Source organism: Silurus meridionalis, chromosome 8, assembly GCF_014805685.1.
Source record: "Silurus meridionalis isolate SWU-2019-XX chromosome 8, ASM1480568v1, whole genome shotgun sequence".
NCBI classification, from domain to species: domain Eukaryota; kingdom Metazoa; phylum Chordata; class Actinopteri; order Siluriformes; family Siluridae; genus Silurus; species Silurus meridionalis.
The window spans coordinates 18,577,033-18,590,457 of NC_060891.1; the positions used below are offsets into that span (position 1 = coordinate 18,577,033).

At 38.3% G+C, this 13,425-nt stretch overlaps 1 protein-coding gene across 3 annotated transcripts in view; it reads right to left on the reverse strand.

Annotated features, from left to right (window-relative positions):
- Nucleotides 1-13,425, reverse strand: part of aqr (aquarius intron-binding spliceosomal factor) — a 37,834-nt gene that overhangs the window by 977 nt on the left and 23,432 nt on the right. For all 3 annotated transcript variants that reach the window (XM_046855855.1, XM_046855856.1, XM_046855853.1), the window contains exons 27-35: nt 13,028-13,237; nt 11,838-11,975; nt 10,576-10,647; nt 9,538-9,725; nt 9,243-9,414; nt 5,661-5,831; nt 3,174-3,259; nt 1,767-1,932; nt 746-859 (exon numbers count right to left, since the gene is read on the reverse strand). In XM_046855855.1, coding sequence (XP_046711811.1) covers nt 746-859; nt 1,767-1,932; nt 3,174-3,259; nt 5,661-5,831; nt 9,243-9,414; nt 9,538-9,725; nt 10,576-10,647; nt 11,838-11,975; nt 13,028-13,237 — 1,317 coding nt within the window. The remainder of the gene's footprint in view (nt 1-745; nt 860-1,766; nt 1,933-3,173; nt 3,260-5,660; nt 5,832-9,242; nt 9,415-9,537; nt 9,726-10,575; nt 10,648-11,837; nt 11,976-13,027; nt 13,238-13,425) is intronic.

Genomic DNA, 13,425 nt, shown 5'->3' on the forward strand with positions numbered 1-13,425 from the left:
CTTTTACACCAGACACTTGTAATGCAGAAAGGTTTTTTTTTTCTTTTAATTTTTCCATGGTTTATGGTTTCTATCTAGACATGCTGAAATATAATATAAATGCTACATTTTTATCATATGCCAATAACCAGCACAAAAACAGTTCAATCTATAACCGTGCATGCTCTGCTGACATTAAATCCATATTCTGTGAAATGATTTCAGTTTCAGCTGTGTTCCTGGGAAAAATAAGCAGTAGCATGAATTGTGCATGTGTCTATATATTTTATTTTCTGATAAAATTTATATAAATGACGGCAAAAAAAACCACAAAAAAATCTTAATGTTTAAGATTCTGCTGTTAAGAAGCTGTTGAGTGAGGTTGGCAAAAAATTCAATTTATAATCATTTGTATGTTATATATATATAATTTCTTTATACTCTGCCTACGCTGATGCAAGCGTCTTGCTGTAAAATAGCTTTACCCAGCCACGTTCACTCACGGCAGCTCATTTTGCTCAAGTGTGGGTTTTTGAGTGTGGAAGGGTGACAGGAGCTTAAACTCACTCTATACTTTATCACAGCAGGTCTTCATTAGCAGCAGTTTCACTCTCATACACTGGATTCATGCTTACTGCTTATCTTTCAGCATGCTAAACTAAACTGACAATTGCATCTGATCTAACAAATATTGAGCTAAAAATGGTTTTGTGATGAATAATATATAGTGTGATGGGAAAAGGAAAGGAGAAAGTGTAGTGCTCACCTGTCTGTACTGTTGGGTTCTCTGAATCATATGCATGTACATATTGTAGACCAGGTTGGCCATTTCGGGCATGTTCTTCACTACCTGGTCAGGCTCGTTCGAGCGCACCTCTGTCTGCAAAGAAAAGCAGGATGGAAAACAAAGTAAATGCTTCCTCTCTATTATTCTTAGTGTTCTTTGTGCTGTATGTGAAATACTTTCTATGTACACAATACAGGACAGGGACAGATGTCTGATGCATTCATTTGACTTCCCCCATTTTTTGGAGGTCACCAAAGTACATTTATGAATAAATCAATAATTCTTGATAAGAAATTTCTATACATTCACTAAGGAAAACAGCATGTACATCTTTATAAATGGGATATTAGGATGCATGAATAATTAGTGTTTCTAGCATTTTTGCATTACAGGTCTACAGGACAGTTTGAACTGCCAGTGAAAGTGTGTTTTGTGTGTGTGTGTGTGTGTGTGTGTGTGTGTGTGTGTGTGTGTGTGTGTATTGAGGGTCTGTAAGAATTCCACACCCACACAGCACAGTGAATTTGAAAAATCTAATTGGAATTAAAGTTTGTTGTGTGCTGTAAATCAGGGCAGACATGATGTCTATTACATGCAAACAGATTTCAATCGGTTTTTCATTTCAATAGATTTCCTGTATTGGTAATTTATATATTTTTCCTGAGCTTCTGTTGTTTCAGGAGCACAAAAAATGGAAAAAGTGTGTCAAATGTACATTGAATTACATCAGTAAATGGGTTTGAGTGCATGTGCTCACTCTGGTCAGGCAGTGGCATTCACTTTACCTTTAACTTTGTATGAGGCTATATTTTTAGGCCTTACCTCTCATAAAATATTGTAAATAATGTGGTAGGGAAATTAAGACTAAATATGCTGAAATATAAAGTTTAGTTATATCTCTTTTTTTTTTTTTTTTATTTCATGTCCAACACTGGACAATTGGCCTAGACAGTAGAATTCTTGCTGTTAATCTTCTACATATGCAGGCGGGTGTACTCACTGAGTTGTAGTACTCTTGTGGTCGAATGTGCAGCTGCAGAGGCTGCGCAGTCAGCTGATTGAAAGCAGGTGTCAGCTCAAAGCAGTTCTGGAAAAGGGAGACCCGAGCAAAGATGTAGAGGCCCAGCCTGGCTCTGGACATAGCGACCACTAAACGCCTAACATCTCTGCACAAGGTAAAGGTGAAAGAAACAAGAAAAAGATAACATACAAGAATGGGTGAGAAGGAAAGAGAGAAAAGAGAACATGATTAGATGCATTTTATTTCTTTCACATTTGTTAACATTTGCTTATAATAAGTGCATGCATAATAAAAGAGATTGTACATGCTAGAGTGCGAATCCTAATTAACAAAAATCAATGTGGTTCAATTGAAAATAAAAAGCTGAAAGCACTTGGCGATGCAGTGAGTTCTGACTAACAGAATCACACTGCTCCTTTCTTCACTTCTGGCTTCTGTTCTTCTCCTCACATGCACAGAGCATATAACACACAAACAAGAGTGTAGCAACTAGGAGTAAATGCAATATAATATTTGTGTATTAGACAATGGGAGGAGATTGTTAACAGAGACCAACTATGAAAACTGTCCATAAAAAAAAAAAAAAAATTATATATATATATATATATATATATATATATATATATATATATATATATATATATATATATATATATATATACACAGATTTCTGGAAAAAAAAAAAAAAAGGCTTCACTCTTGAGCACCACTGCAGGTCCATCAGTCCAAACTAAAAAGAATGCACTACCTCAGACTTTAAGTGCAAAAGATGGGCCGAATTAGGCCAAAAAGTATCAGAGGAAAAAAGCAGTGCTGAGAGTACTGACAGTAAACGGTTTTACTTCAGCTCGGCATGTTTCTGAAGACGATTACAGTCTTCGAGCTTTTAAGGACATTAAGCTAGCAGTACAGATACAAAGCTATAAATTATTCATTAGACTAAAACTCCATTTCTAGGCTGCAGGTTCAGCACGAGTCTCAATGCTCACAGTAAACACACCAGAAGACATCACTAAGTCTTCCATTGGAGAAAAAAAAATATACAGTGGCAGACCTTTATTAAATATGGAACACATTAAAATTAGTGTCATGGGTATTAAATCGCTGAATGTAAATCAGCAAGGTTTTTTCTGTCACGCACACATACATAATAAGAGCCAGGGATTTGATCGTAAAGCTGTGTATTGTACGATATATTGCCACGATCATTCAGCATATGTTTCCCACAGTCCTTCTTATATCACATTTTCCCATAACACTTCAGACTCTGCTTAAAAAAAAAAAATCAACATTATTCTCATCCTGCTGGATTGGGGGATGGAGATGCGAAAAGGGTCACATGACAGGATAAAAACTCAGCAGTTGGTGCGATCTCAAAATGCTTACCTCAAATGGCCTACTGCTTTGGTGCGTACCAGTGAGAGGATGATGTAGTCATTCTGCTGACCCTGAAACCTGTCCACTGTTGTTACCTACAAAAAAATAAAAAAAGTTTATTTTAAATGCCGGCTGTGCTGTTCCGTATTTTTTTTTCTCCTAAATACGATTTAGATGGTTTTTTAAATGGCTGGGGCTTGCAGCTTTAGGCTTACTAAGACACTGAGACTTACTGAGACAGAATGTGGCAGCCAAGAATCTTTATTTATCTACATGTGCACCTGAATTTTCAAGTGATCATGAAAACCTTCTTGGGAAATGAAGGAAAACAGAAAGAAGAAAGTAGGCAAGTAAAAAGCTAATCCTCTTCTAATAAAAAAAGCAAGTCACATTTCTCAACTCTGTACAGCAATGCTGCAAGTAAAATAATGTACACACTATTACTCTCACACTCAATCAAACACACACACACACACACACACTCTCCGGTGAGCAAAATAGAGAGAAGCCGCTGCAGGCTGATAAAATCATTGTAGGTTATCAGAGTGCGGTAGTGCTGGCTGCTTGTCTGATCAGGGCAGGATAAACAGAAAAATGAGACCCAGCTAAAGTGCTCCCTGACAAATGGGCAGCACCTTTAAATAAAACTCAGCCTTGAACTATTTCTAGACACCTTGTCCACTGAGACAATCTACTGCTGGGCCTTTTGGTGAACGAAGAAAAAAACAAATATAAAAAAAGGGGGGGATCTATTTACAGCTCTCTGTTGCTATATAGAACAGGTGCAGCACCGCAAGCAACAAAATGCCACTTTACAATAGTATGAAGCAGAGAGATCTGCAGGTTTAGACAGGCCATTTCAGCACTCTGTGGTTCCTTCTCCAAACATTTCCTCAGATGCCCTGCTTTTCTGAACCGTCAGCTACAGAGCTTGGCTCAGGCAGCCATGCCCTACCCCTGAGGACGTGCCTTCAGAAACATGATGGACTAGATATGCCATGTGCTTATGTCCAAAATGCTTTGACCTGCTTTTCCCCAGCTGGTGCAGCAAAGCCGAGCATATCAAGATTTCTCCTTCAGTAGTCTCGCACTGTGGACGGTGTTCTGCACAAGGGCTCGGGGAATCCATACCTAGCCTCAAACTTAAGCGAGCACATGATGGGTTAAGTGAGGTACCACTGAGCCACAGCTCAATTCGAACCTGCTGATGAGCAACGGTGCTCCTGAAGAAGCCCATGACAGCAGTGCACATTGATAATACAGGCTGCGTTCTCTCATAAGCACCCTCAGGATGGCACTAGAGTGGGTGATGCCTTTCAGCAGATGGCCAATGAAGTGAAACATTTATTGGCGGGTCTCCAGCAGCGACAAAGTCTGTTTTGGCCTGTCAAATGTATGATGTTCAAACTAAAGTGAGAATCATTAAATGTCCTGGTTTAGCACATTTTATTGAACAGTATCTGTTGTGTAGGTGCATCTCTGCTTATAGTATTCTTGACTATTTACAATAAGCTTTATAACTTCCTGTATGTGTATCTAGGGTGTGTTGCTAGTCCTATATCTAATTCAGCCTGCACTTACAATAATACAATTTTATATATAAAGCAATAGTTTAAGTGGTCATGAGGAACACAGAAGAATTAAAATATTATCCCAGCAGCAAGTAGCTGAAAGCCTTATACATATATCTCTACACTCAGCGCTTGCATACATACATATGTAAATGTGGTGTTGTTTTCCTCTGAAGCTGTGTGCTCAGTGCTCTTCTCTAGAGTGTGTCTGGAGTCTAATAGCACTCTGCTTTGCAAAATTGTTTGTTCGTTACTCGCTTTCTCGGGTCTCTAATTAGACTGGTTGCAGCAGACTTCTGAAATGACATTTGTTTTGTTTCAGCAATTCTGACAATCTGTCAGCAGCATTCTGACCAGACGCAAGACTTTTCTGTCGCTCATCAAATCCTTGTCGCTGCTCTCCCAATCACCTAAATGATTAAAACCTGTATCTCCCTGCACTAGAAAGAGGGACAATCCTCAATCTGGGCACTGCTCTATATTCACTCACTTCTTAGTATTGTACTGGTACTGATTTGTTTTTTTTTTGTTTTTTTTAAATAGTGCATAGATACTTCTTTTACTAATAACCTTTACAGTCCTTAATCCCTGATTATTAAAGTAAAGTAAATTCTATGTGAATATCCGCTGTAATGATTTCCACCTGAGTAACAATATAATGAAATGCACATGGCAATGAGATTTAGGGTAGAGTCACATGCCCTGCCCCTTTGTTGGTCATACACACATCTGTCTAATCTAATTTAGAACTCTGGTTTCTGTACAACTCAGTCAGGAGGAAACGGGTTTAGGCCTATACTGTTATAACAGTTACAGATATTTTGTTCTTTAGTTTCCTTAAATAAAAAGTCATGTTATCTAATGTATGCATGCAAGGTATACACACATTCAACAGAGACAAACCTGTGTGAGAGTTTGTAATTACCTTGTTGGGCTGGCCAAAGAAGAGGTTGTTGGCACACCGCTGGTTGATGACATCTCGGATTAAGTGCTTCTGGCCATTATAAGTAGTGAGGATGCTGATACGCTCTGCTGGGTAACCCAACAGCCGCATGTACATGAACAGAGCCACAGAGTACTCCGCCTCAGCAAGGTTCTACACACAAGAAACAAACAACACACAAGGACAAACTGGATGAGAAACTAGCTTTAGATATAAATATTAGGGGAAAGTCACAAAAAACTGTTTTTATGTAATAATCAGAGCCATTATGCAGTAGCTTTCTGAAACACTTGCTGCCTGTACTGTTTTAAAAAAAAAAAAAAAAAAATTACCTTTAATCATGGACAAGGTTGCCTAAAATAATAAGAATTATACTATATAAAGGTGCAACTTAAATAACTTAAATATTCATTCCAAGTTTGGATTTGCCAGTAACTTTGAAGCTTGGCAAATGGAGCCCTGAAAGGATCGCCTAAATGAATTTCAGGCAGCGTGAATATACCGTAATTTCCGGACTATTAAGTGCACCCATATATAAGCCACACCCACTGAATTTGACAAAGATTTTTATTTTGAACATAAATAAGCCGCACCTGTCTATAAGCCTGTCTACACTGAAACTAATGAACTTTACACAGGCTTTAACGAAAGACAGTGTTTGTTACACGGTGTAAAGGGTGAAATATGTTGTGGCTCCTTTAAGAGCAGAGCGGCATTTTGGGAAGAGCCTGCCGCCACATTTTTCCACTATTACTGCATGTGTGCAAGACAGAGGATTATGTCCTTATTATTTTCTGATGCTCATTTCTAAGTTTCTTTGATTAACCCGTAACGCTGTTGCCAAGAAAAATGAAAAAGCACGAGTTTTGGAAACCTGTCTGTGCTTATATGATTTCTGTTGCAACTGCAGTTAGCGCACTATCCCTTTACCCAGACTCAACGTGTTACAACGGCTTGTATCTAAACAGTAGCCTACCAAGAAAGTCATTGTTCACTGTCTTCCTCCTTCCTTTCATAACTATTTCTCTTGTTAGTTTTTCTTTTGGCATCGACGTGCGCTTAAAAATTAACACCGGTGAAAGTTTTTCTCCCGATGCCGTGCAGCTCAGAACACAGGTGAGGTGCGTTTTTTCGTTTACGTTCGGAAATTTCATTGGTCTAATGTTATGTCGCTCAGTTTTTTGGCTTGAAGTTTGTGAAACCGGGAAAAACCCAGGAAAAATCCGTAAATTAGCCGCTTCGTTGTTTAAGCCGCGGGGTTTAAAACGTGGGGAAAAAAAGTAGCGGCTTATAGTCTGAAAAATACGGTAGATGAATGCGTCGCATATGTGATTAAGAATCCTGGCCTGCAAAATAATTACAAATGATCATATTCTTATTTGTTGTTTAATGTGAAATTCTGGTTGATACTATATCTGGAATCCAGAGCAGCATGAGCACATTTTGCAGAAAGCTTATATACGAATCACTTGCAACTTTTCACCACTGCACAAGAAACTACACCACCTGTAAGCTGTGCTGTGTGCTGAAACTGCATGTTTAAATACATAGCCACTATATCAATATATTTATAAAACATGATTTTATGGAACTTCTAACTACTCATGTAAAACATGACTTTAAATGACATTCACAGGTCAGGGAAAAATATGTTTTTCAGGTTAAATAAAATAAATAAAAAGAAAAAGATTCAAGAACAACATGCAATGTTATGGGTATTTGTGGGCTGTAAGAAAATAAAGGATGAGGTTTGACCTGCTGCTGAATAATGAAAGATAAGCATACAGTGACAAAGCAAAGAGCGACAAACAAGGATAAGTCTCAGTGTTGGAGAAATTCACTCCCAGAATAATCATCTGGCCTTTCAATAGGGAACAGCTGCTAACAATGCAACAGTCTTTATAATGCTGAATGTTTGAATGAGACTATTTTTGGAAGATTCAGACACTTCATTAAAAATAGATTTAATAAAGAAGCACAGGGTAGCTATTAAAACTTCAGACAATTAGAACTAAATAGGTTATGGAATCTTACAAGAGCCTCTGTTCTATCAAAATGCCAAATACCAAACAAGAGTGCATTCATTATAATTAGGTTCCAGTTACAAAGACACTGTAAACATAACCATAGATAACAAACACTTTCATCACCCTAAAGTGACAGATAGTGATTAATACAGATGTACAGAAATACCAGGTTTCAGTAATTGCTTCATCTGTGTTGGTTTACACAAAGGTCAATTTTTTTTCAGCCACTAAATTACATGCCCAATTTTCTACTTTTCAAAAATCTGAAGTGACTGCTGGAGTCAAGATCAAATCTCTCTATGCCAGCAATAACATTTGCATTTGCAAACCCATATGCACAAAGAACCACACAGCACACTGCATACTCAAAGACACACACAAAAAAAAAACCCTTGTATTTTTATACAAATGTGATCTAATGTGCTGCAACTGAAGAGGCCCCAGTAACCATGGCAACAGCATAGCTTCAAACCAAAGGACTCAGCCTGAGGACAGAGAATCTTATAAGTTTAAATTGTGGCATCATCTGTGCACTAACAATGTGCTCTAAACCACAGACATGAACCACATTCACACTGGCTAAAGACTCAACCTGAATAATAGCCCCAGCCTGAATAACGTTAACTTTTCACAACCCTGTAACTAAGCAGTCTCCCCAATTAGCTGGCCACAGGACAAAAAAAAAAAAAAAAATCAATATTTTACATTAGTGTTGGTTAAGTGGAGTCATAAGCCTTGTTTAAAACGTGACATTTACAAGCATATGACACTCATACCGCACCCGACGTGCTGAATCTAGAGCCATTGAGGGTGAGTAAAATGGAGCATTAGTGTAAAAGTACTTTGACTAATGAGGTGTAACTGATGTACATTAGAATAGCGAATGGCCCGTTGGCAGAGTGCTGCTGTGGCTGGAGCACTGTGGAAGTCTGTTGGACGTTTGTTCAGCTGCTGTCGGGACTGACTGTGTAAACAGTAGTCTTTAATGCTGCTGAAATGATGCCGCCCCAATTTTACAGCTGTGCTAATGCACAATAAAATTTTATTTAAATTTTAATGTGCAATAAAAAAAAAATCTAAATGCTTGAAAAGTAATGAAACTTGTGATGTCTCAAACAAACAACTTTCATTCACAACAACAAGAATGTTCAAGACATAAAAAAAAAAAAAAATAAAAAAGAGAGAGAGAGAGGAAAATGAAGCAGCATCTTCTTAGTGGAACAACTCACAGCAATGTCATCTTAAAGAGTTCTGTTAAATGGGTACTGGAATAATCATAATTTTAACAGAATATTATAATAATAAATGTAGCACTTTTCCATAAATGTTACATACAGGGTTTCTGCAGAATTCACAAAGTCAAATAGAAGACTGTTTAAGACCACTAAGTCGCAATACAGCTAATTATATTTGGACTAGCGAAAGATTTTTAGGGCCTAAAATTTAGATTTTTAAATTGGAGACTTTTTAAGACCCTGTGGAAACCCTGTACATATGAATAGGAATCAGTGTGTGATTGACAGAAGCCAGCACTGACCTGGTAGAAGTAAGGGTTGGGTTCAGACTCCCCGATTCCATTGAAATCCTGCACGTTGACAAGCTGGAAGTCGTAGGTAAAACCAGGGTTGGGGGCCTGAAACTCTGGCTGACTCTGAACATGAGGCAGGTTTCCAAGCTTCTTATATCGCCAGTTATACAGATTACACAGACTGCAGTACAAAAACAGAGGTTTTGTGAACATTAATAAACACATTATGAGCAACTCTTATGCTAAGTCAGGAGCAAGGGATTGCATCACATGCACTTAAAAAACAAACAAAAAGAAAGCAGACCTGGCACGAGCTCGGCCCTGTGCATCCAGGTCCACTGTGGGCACGCCTAATCGCACAAAGCGTGTGAACAGAGATTGCTCCATGTTGGAATATTTCTGAAAAGCCATATTCTTAATGACAGGAGGGAGCTGGTGATGATCACCAATCATGATCCAGCGCTTCAGACGACTGTAGCCATCCTCGGGGTTCTGTTACAAAAAGCAGAGTTGTTTTCTCATCACACTTGATCTTAAAGACATTTGGTACAGTGATGTGTAGTGATTTCTGGAGCACACCTCAGTTATGACATAGTGGAAATTGACAAATCAAGAAAACACTCAATGGAGTTGAGAACAATCATCCTTTACTATACCAGCCCCTATACAGGAGACGTTTTACTTCACTGTGTAAAATTACACCCAATGTTGCTGTCGCCAGAGCACTCAGTTACTGCAGGGGACAGGTGGCAGGGTGGAGAGTGAAGTCTCATCGTGGCAACACAGAGCAGTGCGGGTGAGTGTTAATGCCTTCATACATGCTGCTTTCTAACAAACAAACCCCCCCAAGAATAGCCACATGCTCCAACAACACACCCAAAATCCACACGCTCACTGAGCAGCAACGACGTTACAGGCTGACTCACGTTTCAAACCCCCGTCAATGGCACATCTGTGTTTACTCACTGATCTGTTACTGTGGGCTGATTCAGTAACCTTAAAATAAACTGGCTGAGCCCTTTATGGCACATACAAGAGTGGAGGACAGAGGTCTGTTCTTACAGACAGGAATAGGGATTACAGCAGTAATAAAAGACGTGGTAGTGTAGAAGCTCTTAATTGGAAGTTAAACCTAGGGGTCAAGGCATTATCCAATCAATCATTGGGAGACATAAAAAAATTAGCAGCGAGCACATTCATCAAGAGGGAACTTAGCATGATCATGTAAGAAATAAAATCTAATTTACATCTAGGTCAAATTATGTTTAACTGAATTCTGCCTCCATGACAGGTTCTGATAAAGTGAGAGAAGCTGAGAGCTGAACATGAGAGAAAAGTATACCTGAAGTAGCAGTGGAATAAATGTTTCAATCTCCAGGATCTGAGCTGCTTCTTCCATTAAAATGTTGTCATACTGGAACAAAAGAACATGTCATCAAATGTCTAAAGTCTCCTAATGCCACGATATGTAAAGAAATTTCCACCGACACTTAATCAGTGGTATCTGAGATCTTGAGTAATTTGTGTCATGTGTTCACGTGAACAGTACATGTTAAGCAGTCAAAAACAATGGCTAGCAGAGAAGCAGAAGAACTTATACTTCCCACATCATTTAAATTGCATGTATGGATTTTCTTGATGTAACCTTTTTTGTAATAAATGGAAAGCAAATTAGATTTGTTTTCTCTCTTTTCTGCTGACTTGAAAAATTATCCGATCTGTAAATTGAGAAACTGTAACATGATCCGAACCGTAAATTTTGTGATCTGTTGCACCACTAATTACAATAATATACACACACACACACACACACACACACACACACACACACACACACACACACACACACACACACACATCTCAATAAATTAAAATATCATTAAATTTATTTTAGTAACCCAATACAAAAAGTAAAACTCGTATATTGTATAGATTCAACACACAAAGACTGATATATTTCAAGTATTGTCAATTTTGATGAATATGGCTTACAGCTAATGAAAATCCAAAATTCAGTATTGGATATGTATGTAATATGAATATTGTGAAAAAGTTAAATATTGGAGACTCGTGATGTCACACTCTAATCAGCTAATTCTGTAGCTCCTGTACGTTGCTGTCTCTCCTGTTTAATGTTGCTGTCAAGTTTCCGGTACTTGGTGGAGTCAATGTGGTGCTTAATTTATGTTTGCTTATATGATGATGTTATTTATGGTTTTCCAGAGTACATCTAATGTTTATGAAATTAATTTTCAACAAGTAAGATACCATACATGGCTTTTGGAGACCATGGCTTTAAAGGTCAGATTTAAAGAGACCTAGAGAAACAGCTGGTCTTTTATTTGGGCATAATCAGAATAATTTATATAAAACAATTACTTCTGGATACAAATTAAAATGTGAACACAGCCACAGACTTTTCACATTGAGGAAAGAAAATTTTAGACGTGATTAACATCATAAGAACCCTTCTATTATAACAAGTTTTATATTCATTGCATGTCTGAAGGCAACATTCTGAGGGAGACTTTTCATCTATGTGGAATCTGATAATCATCGAAGTGTAACTGGATACCAGTGATTTTATCCTGTGTGAAGATTTACCTTGAAGCCGAGCTCCACGAGATCATGCCGTTTGAGAGCAGCGTGAGTGCAGGTCATTGCAATAATTTTTGCCTCCTTCACCAGCAGATATTTTGATCTGTCCAGTCCACTGCGCAGCAGCTCAAAGGCCCTAAATTCCTGTACAAAAAACAAAACAAAATTCAGTCAATATTAAAGATCTAATAGCCAGGCAACTACACAAGCATTTGCGACTGAGATATGTGGATCATAAATGTTGCATGTTTATAAATGTTGATATTAAACCTATAGGAATCACACAATATTAAGTGGGATATATATATATATTTTATCTTGCCCAATCACTAAAATACAAACAGCTTCCAAACTGCATCTTGTACTTTTGCTGGAACAAGGGCAACAAAAAGAGACAGGCTCCAGAGCAGCCTTGCTGTAGTAAATGAAGAGCCAGACAGCTATTACAGCCATGTCTCGTTGTCAGCAGCCACCTTATCAAAGAGCGAGATCGTAACTGGCGATTCTGCTTTGATAGAAAAGAGCACATAGCACAAAGAAATAAGCTGCTCACAAAGAAAGCATGCGGGTGCAGTGTTCACGTATGAGCTCTGGGAAATGAACACATGCAGCGGCAGAGATATTATTTGAAACCAAGAAATTGGTTATTGCTTTTTGAGGTCGGTGCTCCCATAACAGGGTACCGCAATTGTAATCTCTGAGTAAAGTCAGCTGGGACTGCTAAACAACCATATGTGAAAAGGTATACGAGGGTGTAGGGCTAAATATCACTCGTCGGGAGACGAGGAAGCTGTGAAAAATATCAGTGGTGGTCACAATAATGGCATGAAAGAGTGATGGACAGTTTGATAAGGTGAAATATCCTGATATACGCCTTATGTTATCATTTATTGTCTGTATTCTTTATAAAAAAAAATACACTAGATAGAAGAATCATCTGCTTATCTGAAGCTTTATTCACACTAACATGGGTATATTTTTATGTTTGGACACACTTGCTGTATTGGTCGGTTTATGAAATATTTCACGATTCACTACATTTTTACTGTGTGTACTTAATCAACATAAAATTATTATTTTCCCTTATTTATAGAATTCATCCTTCAAAAGAACAAATTGTATATATTGTATCCAGCAGACTTTGTCATCATTTGCTGTCACCGTGCGCTACGTGCACAACTCCTCTACAGACTTACTTCCAGCTGGGTGAAGATCTTCCGGATGTGACGGTAGCACCCTTCTGCAATGTCAATGTCCTCCTGGTAGCTTTGGCCCTTAAATACAGGTTGGGGTGCATTTGAGAAGTACTTATGAAAAGGAAAGTGCGCAGCCACATCCTGCACGTTGACCTCCAAGCCCGGTTTGGGCTTGACCTTGCTAGTGTATTCCTCCCAACGTGACATTATCTGCAGAGAGAGAGAGAGAGAGAGAGAGAGAGAGAGAGAGAGAGAGAGTGTTTGTGTGCTAGATCACTGCCAGTGGCTTTCACGTACACTGTATTAATGCAAGACAAGCAGAAATCACCCAAATAGTCACATGATACTCAGCTTAATTAGTAGCATGTATGTATGACTGCAGGCTTTAGCACAGTTTA